The 11,361-nt window shown below is 52.8% G+C and overlaps 2 protein-coding genes across 7 annotated transcripts in view; one reads left to right on the top strand and one right to left on the bottom strand.

The window, feature by feature from the left end:
* The first annotated feature begins 3,041 nt into the window (after window positions 1-3,041).
* TSPAN32 (tetraspanin 32) overlaps window positions 3,042-11,361 on the top strand; it is a 31,348-nt gene continuing 23,028 nt past the window's right edge. The window contains exons 1-5 of one of the 6 annotated variants that reach the window (XM_080593571.1): window positions 3,042-3,723; window positions 7,228-7,646; window positions 8,627-8,710; window positions 8,970-9,270; window positions 10,555-10,669. In XM_080593571.1, the coding sequence (XP_080449697.1) occupies window positions 9,205-9,270; window positions 10,555-10,669 (181 nt within the window). In that variant the 5' untranslated portion in view covers window positions 3,042-3,723; window positions 7,228-7,646; window positions 8,627-8,710; window positions 8,970-9,204. Of the gene's footprint in view, window positions 3,724-5,315; window positions 5,638-5,674; window positions 7,014-7,227; window positions 7,647-7,684; window positions 8,195-8,626; window positions 8,711-8,969; window positions 9,271-10,554; window positions 10,670-11,361 lie in introns of those variants that run through there. The other 5 variants (XM_080593573.1, XM_080593570.1, XM_080593572.1 and 2 more) reach the window with 5 other exon arrangements.
* On the bottom strand, window positions 3,062-5,110 carry ASCL2 (achaete-scute family bHLH transcription factor 2). Its single transcript, XM_080593578.1, has 2 exons — window positions 3,936-5,110; window positions 3,062-3,820 (listed from the first exon to the last, which is right to left on the bottom strand). Exon 1 carries the CDS (start codon window positions 4,454-4,456, stop codon window positions 3,947-3,949), a length of 510 nt encoding a protein of 169 aa, XP_080449704.1. The 5' UTR covers window positions 4,457-5,110; the 3' UTR covers window positions 3,062-3,820; window positions 3,936-3,946.

Below are 11,361 nucleotides of genomic sequence, written 5' to 3'. Positions count from 1 at the left end.
CTGGCTATCCTGTGCCCTGCATGAAGAGACTGAAATAACCTTGGGGCTAGTCCTAGCACGCTGCTGTCTGCTCACAAACTGTGACAAGCCTAAAAGCCTTGGGACATGGACCAAAGGCTGAAAAGATGAGGGTTTTTCTGGAGGCTGCTCCCTGCAGACAGGAGGGGAGGCAGCAGCCAGCTGATATGCAGAAGCTTGTCTTGCTGCCTGCTGTGCTAGGCTTTGCTCTGCAACAAGGTCTTTACAAGGTGCTAATGAAGAAATTGCTATGAATTGAGCCCAACTGTTGGTCCCTGTCCCCAGGAGGAGCTGTGGTAGCCCTGGTGTTTGCTGAGGGTACCACAAGGTGGTAGGACTGCGGGAAGATATTGATAGTCCTTCTCCAAGGTTGGGTTGTCCTGCTGCATGAGGGCACCCTCATGGGCCCCCCAGCACTTCCTGTGCACAAGGTTTTAAACAGCCTTTGTAGCCCTTTCCTAAGAAATTACTCATTTTTTAAATAGCACACAGACATTTGGAAGAAGGGTGGCCATGGAGCTGGACCTCAGGCTGCCCATGAGGGCAGCATCATTTAAACACAAGCCCTGAAATACTGTAGTTCATTGCAAGGAACTACTTTAACATGTGCTGGGCTTCATGTGCTCTTGGTAATGAGGAAGGCTTCAGCCTGAGCAATTCAAAATGCCAAAGGAAGGGCAGGTGATGGAAAATTGAAGGGTTATTTCAGCCTGGGGAAGGGGCTGCTAATCCTGACACTGTCCTGCAACTTGTTTCTGCTTCATTAGGTGTGTTTGTGGTGTTGGAAGTGCTGGATGGCCTTTTTTTTTCCTTAATTACCAGGGTTCCTCAGCATATTTCTTCTGAATCTCCTGCAGCTCTGTAGCTTAGGGCTGGGTTTGGGTCTTCCGTGGAGTTTCCCTTTCAGGCACCAAATTCCTGGTTAAACCACTGAAGAGAAATGATGTGCTCATTGGAGATGTTCTCCATCCTTGTCCCTGGAGTTTCGGGGAGCTGCTCTGTCAGGCTCCCTGGCAGCCCTGGTTGAAAGCAGCGAGCCTGGGCACCAGAGGTCCCCCTGTGGCATGGAAGGTGGCTCTGCTTACAGGTGACTTGCATGGTCAGAGGGCTACATCTCCAAGTCTTTACTCTGGCAGCACTTCGCGTATATGGAGCAGAAGCTTAGGAGTGTGCCTTTGGGGTCAGAAATCTTCTCAGCTTGGTCCAAGTGGTTTTCAGGTGGCTGCAGCTAAAGACTGCAGGAGTGAGCAGGGCTGGCTGAAAGTACCTGCTGTCTCCACAGCTCTTGGAGACCTCATCCTGCATCTTCCATAGTGCTTTTTAAAAGAGCAGAATGATTCAGTATCCTGCTTTCTGGGGCAGCCTCCTTAGCAGCTTGATCTGAGGACCTGGTAGTGAGCTGTGGCCACCATGGCTGAGGCCAGAAGTCCCTCTGTCCATCTCCTGCTCCCAAAATAGGGGCAGATCCTTCTCCTGCCACCCTTTTCCTTCCCCTCGAGCACTGGAAAGACTCATGACCATCTTGTTATTCACCCCAAGTGAATATTCCTGCACATTCCTGATTTCCCTCTATTTAATTTCTACTGAAATGCTGGCTGACAGTGTTAAGGTAGTTTGATGCTGACTGAGCTCAGTTTTTTTTTCCTCCTAATATTAATATTGCTTAAGTGAAAACTGTCCATGGCTCATTTCTTGCCAATACTGTTACAATTGATGCTCCTTTAATGTTGCTGCAAAAGTATCCTGGGTGATCTGATGAACCTATAACAATGCTGGGAGTAACTTGACTCAGAGCCAAATATTGCTTTTGGAAATAATGAAGTGATCAGTGCTCCTAATGAAGGAAAACAAACACACTGCCAAGCTGTAGTAAAATTGTCTGAACAGATGCCTTCTGCCACAGTGGGACACTTGTGAGGGTAAAGGCAGCAGTCCTGCTTTCTAAATCATGTGCAGAGAATGGTAAGCTCTTTTAGGCTGAGAATAAAGTATGTGGTGATAGATGAGGGGTTTGATGGTTGGACTTGGTGATCTTGAAGGTGTTTTCTAGCCTGAATGATTCAATGTCTGACTAAATTTTTAGAGCTCATCTGTGAGGATGGAGCCCTTCAGCCAACACCAGCGGAAGGTCTCTTGTCACCCACTGGCTCCAAGTGCTTCAAGGTGCTCCAAGTGGAGCAGGTCACTTAAACCCAGGGCCCCATGGGGCAGAACCTCTGGAAGCAATTTATTGAGCACTTCAGTTCCCAGGGCCTTTCCAAGGGATGGCTTCTTGGAGCAACTTTGATAAGGGAATGAACGTGAAGTGCAATAGCCAGTCCTCTGTGCAGCTCTTTGCCTGCAGGCTCCAAAATGCTACCTTGCTGTTAGGGCATGGTTTTTTTTGCTGTTGAGATGGAATAGTGTGGGATACATTTATAGATCTGGATTACAAAGCACCCACTGTAACTGCTGGACTTGGGGCTGCTGAGTGACCATACCCCTCAAAACTTCAGGGCTGGGAGAAATGCTACCTTCCCATTATTCGAGAAGCAGGGAGGTTACATACCAAGTCCCTGCAGAGTAGGTTAACTTTAATAACCCATTCTGGCTTGGCTTTGCTCAGCAAATTGTACAAACCAGCCCATTTTGCTCTGTTCAATTAATAGCATTAACTAGAACTATTTAAGGGCAGTAAGAGCCCCCTGCCACAGGTTTCCATGCCATCACTGCTACATTTTGGTTCACAGCAGCCTTTTTACCTCTGGCTTGCCTCCACTGCAGCAGGTCTTCAGAAGGTCTCCAGCACAGCCTGCAGCTCCTTCTGCATGCCCAGGAGAGGAGCTAGCAGCCCCAAAGCCACGTTGCTGCACACCTGCTTCTCCCCTATACCTCATCTTTGCAAAACCTGCAGCAATGCATGCAGCTGTGCTCAATCTTGAGCAAATTCCCTGCTGCATGTGAAATGTGGCCCAGGGAGCTGTCTGTCTGTCCATCCCCCAGCCTGAGGCAGGAGTTCCCCTAGGCACATCTGGCAAATATATGCATCTTGCAGCCCAGGAACTGTTTATAAATAGATTTTATTTATAAAGTCAATTTACATAAAATAGGATACTCTTTTTAAAAACTGCATATGTACAACTTGAGAAATCCTAGCAAGTGCATACAAAAATGCCTTCAGTACATTTTTTTAAAAAACTTCAGTTTCAGAGAAGTGAACCTTCACACCAGGCAATCTCAGACACTGTTGTAGGACACAAGGTAACTTTACAGTATTTTACTAGTGTTTGGAGGAGAAAAAACACCTTTTATCTAAACCATGTATGTTGCCAAAACATTCTAGCTGGCAGTGTTCAAGAACAAGGGAATAGGACTTGCTAAAAATAGAGCTGTCTCCTCACCCCTTTTCCCTAAGGTTTCTTGTACAAAAATAAGTCTTCATACACCACTGTTCCCATAGGCAGTTCAAGTTGCATATAAAATAGAATCTGACACTATAAAAAAATTCCCTCCCCCTCCAGAAACAAGGAAGCATCAAGTAGGCTTGTTTTTCTTGCTTTTTGCCACTCCACAGGTTGCTCAGGCATCTTTCTCTGGAGAAAGCAGGTGAGCACCTTTTTCCATCGGGTTGCCCTGGAGCGAGGTCGTGAGCATCATTGCACTTCAGCTGGGGGGAGCCTCGGAGCCCAGCAAGGAACACAGCCAGCAGGGTCCCACCATGGCTGGGTGAGAGGATTTGGGGGAAAGAGGTGTTTGGTTTTTTTAGGGGGGGGTGGTGATGCGATGCTGGCTGCTATGGAAGACGGAGGGCCCTGAGGTATATCTGCAAAGAGATTGCAAACCCCACGTTGATCTCTGGAGCATCACCAAGCATGGGTGAAGAAGCAACAGCCCCCCACCCCGAGAAAAAGCAACCCCACCCCCCAAAGCGTGCTCACCTCTCGGCAGCTCAGTAGCTCCCGAGCCAGCTGGTGAAATCCAACAGCTCCCGCTCCTCGGGGCTGAGCTCCCCATCGTAACCACTCTCCTCGGAGGAGCAAGGGGAGGCGGAGGAGTAACCACCGCTGCCGCCACCGCTTTCCCCGACGGCCGCCCGCCCCGTCCGGGGCGGGCGGCCGTCGGGGAAAGCGGTGGCGGCGTCGTGCTCGTCCAGGAGCCGCTGCAAGGCACGGATGTACTCGACAGCGGAGCGCAGGGTCTCCACCTTGCTCATCTTCTTGCTGGCGGCCCCGTGGGGGACGTGCTGGCGGAGGGCGGCGAAGCCCAGGTTGACCAAGCGCACCCGGTTGCGCTCCCGTTCGTTGCGGCGAGCCACGGCCGCCGCGGCCCCCCCGGTGCCCGGGAGGGAGGCGAAAGCCAAGCGGCGCTTGCAGCGCAGCAGCTCCGGGGATGGGGGCCGCCGGCGGCCCCGGGGGGCGGAGGGGTGAGGGGGGAGCGGAGGCAGAGCCCCGCTGTTCATCGCCGTGAGGCCACGGCGGCGGAAAGGGGGAGAAAGTTGGGGTGGGGGGGGGGGAGGTTGGAGTTGAGAGGGGAAGGCGAGGAAAAGTAAATCGAGGGGAATGCAAATGGGGGCGAGGAAAGCGGAGTGAAATGCAAGGAAAAGTGTAGCTAAGTGCGGGGAAAATGCAGGCAGAATGCAAGAGAAAAAAATGCAGAGAAAATGCGGGGGAAACGCAAGAAAAAATGCAAATAAAATGCAAGCAAAATGCGGGGAAAAAGCAAGGAGAAATGCAAATAAAACGCAAGGAAAACCCGCCAGTAAAAATGCAAGAAAAATGAGAGTAAAAATGCAAAAAAAAAATGCGAGCAAAAACGCGAGAAAAATGCAAACGGCCACGCGCGTAAAATGCAAATAAAAACGCAACAAAAAAACCTGCAAATAAAAAAAATGAATTAAAAAAAAAAAAAAAAAAGGAAAAGCAGGGCCAGGAGTAGCCCCGACCGAGGGGGAGCGCGGCGGGGGCAGCACCGTGTTGCCCCCTCCTCCTCCTCCTCCTCCTTCCCGCTGCCGGCTCCGCGGCTGTGCGGCGGGCGCGGCGCCGCCCGGTGCTTATCAACGCCGCCGCTCGCGAGCCCCCGCCGGCCGCACGCGCCCCGCCACGCGCGCCCCCGTGCCGCCCCCCCCTCCCCGCCTCCTCCGCGCGCGCCCGGCGCGTGGCGCCGCCGGCCCCCGGTGCCGTCCCGTTCCCCCCCCCCCGTCTCCATCCCCATCCCCAAACCCCGCCCGTGCGCCGCGCCCCCGGGTGGTGGGTTGGGTTGGGTTTTTTTTTTTTCTTTTTTTTGGGGGGGTGAAGGGGAGGTGTGGGGTTGCTTGGGGGCACGGCGGGGAGGGGCTCTGCCGCTTCTCTGCACCCCTTCCCCCCCAAAAAATTAGTGGCTCTGCAGCGCTCGGTGCGAAGGGGCTGCGGGCGCTGGAGGGTTTTAGGGTTAAGGGGCAACCCCGGGGGTCAAGGCGGCGATAGGGAAATGCGGTGCGTGAGCGGGGCCTGGCTAAAAACATACAAAAAATGCAAACTAAGCCAAAGGGAGAGATGCAGAATTAAGCCCTGCTGCTCTCAGCCCCAGCTTGCATTTCTGGGTGAGGAGCGGGACCCGGGCAGCAGGCGATGCCCACAGCCACGCAGAGCTGCCTCCCCACAGGTAGGTGCAGCAGGGTCTGCTCACGGCGTGCGGCGCGTTTTGCTGCGGGAGGTCCAGGGGAGCTGCTTGCAGGGATAAACGAAGCGGTGTGCAGCGTTCGCAGGGTTTGCTCCAGGCTGCTGCTTGGCTTCTGTCCGTGCAAAGCTGGCTCTGCTCCCCCTGGGGTTTGTGTCACGCTCGCTGGGGGTTTGGGCTGGGCAGAGAGGGCAGTGCTGCAGCAGGGCAGCGTTGCTGGTCTTTTAGTAGCAGGGTGCTCAAAAAAGTCCTTGCTGGTGCAAGCCTTGCTCTCAGGAAAGAGGAAGCTACCTTCTTAGGAGCTGTTCAAGAGAAAACTTTCTGCAACACTCAAGAGTAATAACCGGATTTTCATGGTACAAAAATAACTACAGGGATTTCTTTTATTATTCTTGGTAACACAAAAAGGCACCTGGGAGTGCAGCAGAGCGGGCGCTGGGCTCACCCATGCAGGGAGTCCTCTGTCACACGGAGCTGCTGCGCTTGGTTTCACCTCCACTTCTGCACCTCATCAGAAAGTGACAGAGGCCCGTCACAACAAGGCTGGAGAGGGGAAAATGCGAGCAATAAGTGGCAGGGGGCGACCGAGCATCCTCGGCGAGCAGGTGCATGCCGCCTGGGCTTTTCTTGCAATGGTTTTGCTGGAGGAGGGCTGGAGCTGGTGCTTGGATGTATTGCTGGCACTGCTGGCTCCTGAGCAGCCCCGGGTTGCAATGCGAACGCTACGTGGGGAAGCAAAAAGACTTGAGTTTAAGAAGGGCAGTGGGCTTTAGAGCCATGAATGCGGTTGTTTCGATTTTGGGAGGGGGGGAATGAAAGTTGAGTTTGGTCTGGGAACTGCCTGCCTTCAGCTTATGCTCTTTTTCTTGCTGGTTTGGCTTCTCCCAAGCCAAGCCTTGCTTCCACTCACAGTATGGTCCCACCATGGTCCCATGGTCCATCCTAAGCTTGGCAAAACCCAGTGCCCTCTCCTTCCCTCCTCAAAAAGAGACAGCCACGGGCTTAAAAGTTGGGGTTTCAGCTTGCTGGTGCCCATGTGCCATAGGAATGCTAAACAGGCTGCACAAGGTGTCCTTGTGGTGCCTGGGGGAAGGCAGGCTTTGCATCCCGGGATTCACGCAGACTGGGCACGCTTCAGTGCAGGGAGGCTTCATGCAGGCACATTTTATCTGCACGTGTGCTCACGAGTGCAGCCGTGCTACGGGCACCTGAGAACCTGCCACATTTGGAGCCATTCCCACCTGCTGTTTTGCAGGAGGTTTTGCTTTGCCTGCTGCTGGGCTCCACTGTGAATGACTCGGGCTGCAGTGATGCTGTTGCACTGCTGATGGCCACACCGACAGCGAGAGACCTAGAAAAGTGTAAGGCGAGAAAGTGCCCACACAAACCCAGCCTCTTATCCTAAACTTCTGTTCAGTCCCACAGCAAATCTCGCGGCTCCTTCAGCGCTCACATCTGACAGCATGGGCAGCATTTCCCTCCAGCTCAGAAGAGGTCTGGAGGTTTTTCAGCTCAGCAAAAACACACTCTCAGTTTGTTCCTTTTTTTTTTTTTTTTTTCTCTTTTTTACATCAGTCCTTTCCTTCTGGCTGAGGTGCTGCATACTTCCGACGCCACTACAGCTGGGGATACCCATGCTTGGTTTTGCAGCCCATTGATCTGAAGCTTGCAGCCTGCCGTGAGGACCAAGGAAGAGGGCACCTGGGACACCAGGTACACCCCGACAGTATGTTGAGGCTCGCTCCCCCCTTCCTGTGCTCTGGCTGATAACCAGAGATAAGGGAGGAAGCCACAGACTGGAGCTGTGGTTACCGGTGGTTTTCGCAGCGAGCTGGGAGCGATAAGCTGTGCTCTCGCAAAGGAGAGCAGCTGAGAAAAACTGGCAGCGGAGTGGGAGGGCTGCAGGAAAGACCACACCGATGGCCAGCACATGTGGCAGAAACAGCCGAAAATCCCACCGAGGTACTGGGAACAGGCATCTGCAACCAAACCAGGTAAAAGGTGTGCTTAGACCCGGGTGGTTAAAGCTCCAGCCCTACCAGCTTGGCGAGGCAGGGAACGTGTTTGAGTCTTAGGGCTGGAGACGAAATGAGGCAGAGCATTCTTTAGGGAGAGAAGAGCAGCACCTCAAGGGGGTACGTAGGTGATGATCTGTGTGTTGTGCAGCGAGCTCCGAGGGCGGTGATGGTGCTGCCCTTGAAGCCCCTGCGGGTGCTGCGCCCAGGCCCCCCGAACCCCGCAGGGCTGGCCGGCAGCCCGGCAGAGCTGCTCCACGAGGCCCCTGGGGCTCCGGGCAGGGTTTCTGCGGGGCTGTGGGGACCTCTAGCGTGGGATCCGCCTGTGCACGGGGCTCTCCGCAGCCGGGCGCTGCGGGTGGCGAAGGGAACGGGGCTTTAGGATGAGAACTCCGGCAGGGCAGGGACCCGTCAGCCACAGGGGACCCATCTTTTCGGGGACTGCTCTGGCAGCTCTCGGTGGTGTCTCCAGTGGTGCAACCAAGATGTTTTGCAAGAAAGCTCTTTCTTTCCCGGGCAGCGGAGGAGTAAGAAAAGCATGGCGTGCTTTTTTCCTGTGCGCATGGCTTTGTGCAATGTGCTTTGTCTTGCATCTCTGTTCTGCAAAGCGCATCTTCCTTCCTTTTTCCCCTCCCCTCTTATTTCTCTGTCATTTTACGGTAGCTACTGTTGTGGGATGGTTTTATCTTTTTGCCTCTTCTTTGCCTCATGAGTGGACCGTGGCTGTTTCCCATCACTCCGCTCCATGGTCTAGCTCTGGAGCCAAGGATTATTAAAGCACTCAGTCACCGAGTCTCCCTTTGGGCAGGTTGTTCTTGAGGCATCTTCACAATTTTAATTTCAGGAAAGATACATCCAGCAGGCAGCCGGTTTTGAAGCACAAACCTCTTCTGGAAGGCATCTGTGAAGCTGCCATTGTCACCTTCAATGCTGTATTTTTATGTCCCCTGTTTTCAAAGGGAGAAAAAAGACACTCTGCAAGCCTGTCACCTGTAAGAGCTGTTCCCAGTGATGCCGTGCCACTGCTCCAGGTCCGCAGAAAGGCAAGTTGAGGGGAAACGAATAGGAATTGGGTGATTCTCATGCTGCATGAGACCAGAAGTCACTGGGGCCTGAGGGTCTGTAGCTGTGGGTCCATGGGGCTGCAGTGCAGGGGAGGAGAGCCGAAATGTGCATGTACAGGGTGTTGGGTTGCTTCTGAAGCAGGGCTTATATCTACATATCTGCAAATAACATTTCCCTAACCTTTTTCCCAATAAATAATTTATGCTTTTTTTTTTTCTTTTTTTTTTTTTCTCCAAGAACTTGGCTCTGAGCTGCATGGCAAGCCGTTTTTCTGCCTAGCTTTTTTCCCACCTAGCTGCGTGGCTGCATTTGTGGGCTGCCAGCAGTTTGTTCTGGGCAGGATTTAACAGGGAAGAAGGAAGAGGTGGGGACTACACTTCCCAAGAGGCTCCACTGTGGCCGTGCCTCCCTTCGGTGGCTTTATCAAGAGCTGGAGGGACCAACAGCCAGCTCTCCCTGGGGACAAGCAGCCATGGGGCCAAGGTGTGGGATGAGGACCGCCAAGTGCCAGCTGATGGCCACCAGCCTCTGCATCATGGTAAGTAAGCAACTTTGGGGGAGAGGATCTCCGAAAAACTGGGGTGAGGAGAACAACTGCTTTCACCAGCCCTGCTCGGAAAGGGTCAGCTTTTCCCACGTTCTGTTTTTTGGGTGTGGAGGGGCAAGCAAAGCAAACTGCCTGAGTTATCATTGCGCCCTGCACAGTTATCGCAGGCCACCAGCATCACCGCCCTGCAGCTGATAGACTTCTGCTTTCTCAGGGCTACTGCAGCTGATTCACAACTGGAAGGGGAAAGAAAAGCAGCATGGGTGGCTTTCAGCAAAAAATAAAGATGTTTGCTCCTCTCTTTTGGGGTTTAAAAGAGAGTCCTAGTGTAATTCCACTCGTTTCTGGGAGGTGGTCACCAGGAGATGGGATGTGTGAGGATGTGAAACTGTAGGGCTTTGATGGAAGCATGTGTGATGGTGTTCCCTCCGAGGACCCACAGACCTGCCCCACAAAGAAAAAGCAATTCTAGGGATCCTTTTTAACAGCTTTTTGAAGTAAATTCGAGAGGCGCTTCTTGACATGTCACAAGGAGTTCAGGGGAAAACACACCACCGTTAGAGCTGGTGGGAAGCCATGGACACTTGGGAATGCTTCTCCTGGACGCTTCTGAGTTGTAAAGGCTCACTGCCTTTTCACCTCATGGACCTTTCCAAGCTTCAGAAGAAAACAGAATTAGTTTCTGTATTTAGTACAAAAAGTGGCTTGGAAGGAGTGTAATTAAAGGGCAATACCTTATTTCAGTCCACACCTGAAACTCAAAGTTTGTCCAAATTTAATCTTTTTGAGACTTGTGGCTGTATATGCTCATTCTTCCAAATGAACTAAGGTGTCAAAGGAGGACTGCTACCGAACACGTTCAGAGGAGATGCTACAACGCAGCTGCCGTGGGTGGCTAGAATCACGTTACTGCTGTGTTGGAGGACTCCTTTGGGCTGGTGTTTCTCAGAAATCTGAGCTAGCTGGCATTGCACTAAGCATTTTGCTGGGTGTGGATCGAGATACACAATAACACACAGCATGAGGAAACCATAGGTGCCATAAATTAGGTTATATGCAAGCAGAAAATACTGTGGTTTGGAGGAACTTAACCTCTGAAACTATAATGTCATTTTAGGATTTGTCCTACTATGTGCATTTTGGGGTCTGTGCAGTACTGTTTGGATATCGGGGCTGTCTGCCTGTGGGTAGGACTCGGGAGCATACAGACACATCGTGTGCACTCAGAGGGACCTGCCACCGTGTAAATCCCTTCTTCCAAACCTTCCTTTGCAGCTGCTGGGGCTGTCCATTGCCACGCTGAGCACAGTCACCCACTACGGGCTGCATTTCACCGTCATCAGCGACATCTCCCCTGAGAGCAACTCCTACCGGGTCATCCACCACGCAGGTATGTCGCGGTTGTGCCCCAGCGAGACCTTTGGGGAAGGCAGGATTCAGGGCCTGTAGGATGCTCTAGGGCTAAAGGAGTCCTGCAGGCACTGTTTTTCTCACTGTTTTTGGACCCACACCACATCTCCCCATCTTTTCCCTGTGCTGCAGAGAAAGCCCAGGGGCAGCTCAGCCAGATGTAGGTGGAACCAAAGGCGTGGTGGGACTGGAAGTGCCACGGGAGCACGGGGAGAGGGGCTGCTACAGGGGTTGAGGCTGAATATGATGAAAAATGATGTTGGGAGGAGAATGGGAGAGGAGAAATGCGTGGAAAAACATCCTGGGGGAAAAATGTTTGTTCGTTTCTTTTCCCCTGGTTTAATTTGTGCCCTGGACGGTGCAGAGGTTATAGGGAAAGACTAAATGAAGGAGAAATATAAACTGAGTCTTGGATACAAGGCTAGAGCGAAGAGACGAGAACAGCCTGATACTGCATGCTTAGCCCCTAGTCAGGGCTGCAAAGCACTTGGGTACTGGCTGTGGCCCTGCCTTGGCTGGGAGGAAACCAGCAGGCGAGTGTTGCAGGAGATTAGCGGTGCGCCGAGCCCCGATAGCAGCCGCAGGGCATCTGCTGCTCTTCAGCATCCCCAATTCGGGGGCATCTTTATCAGAGGGCTGAAGTAATTGTCAGCTTGTGGGCATCCTCCCAGG

Source organism: Anser brachyrhynchus (genome assembly GCF_964034855.1).
Source record: "Anser brachyrhynchus genome assembly, chromosome: 5".
NCBI classification, from domain to species: Eukaryota; Metazoa; Chordata; class Aves; order Anseriformes; family Anatidae; genus Anser; species Anser brachyrhynchus.
The sequence above is the reverse complement of the archived record's forward strand: the minus strand, read 5'-3'. Positions and strand labels throughout refer to the sequence as shown.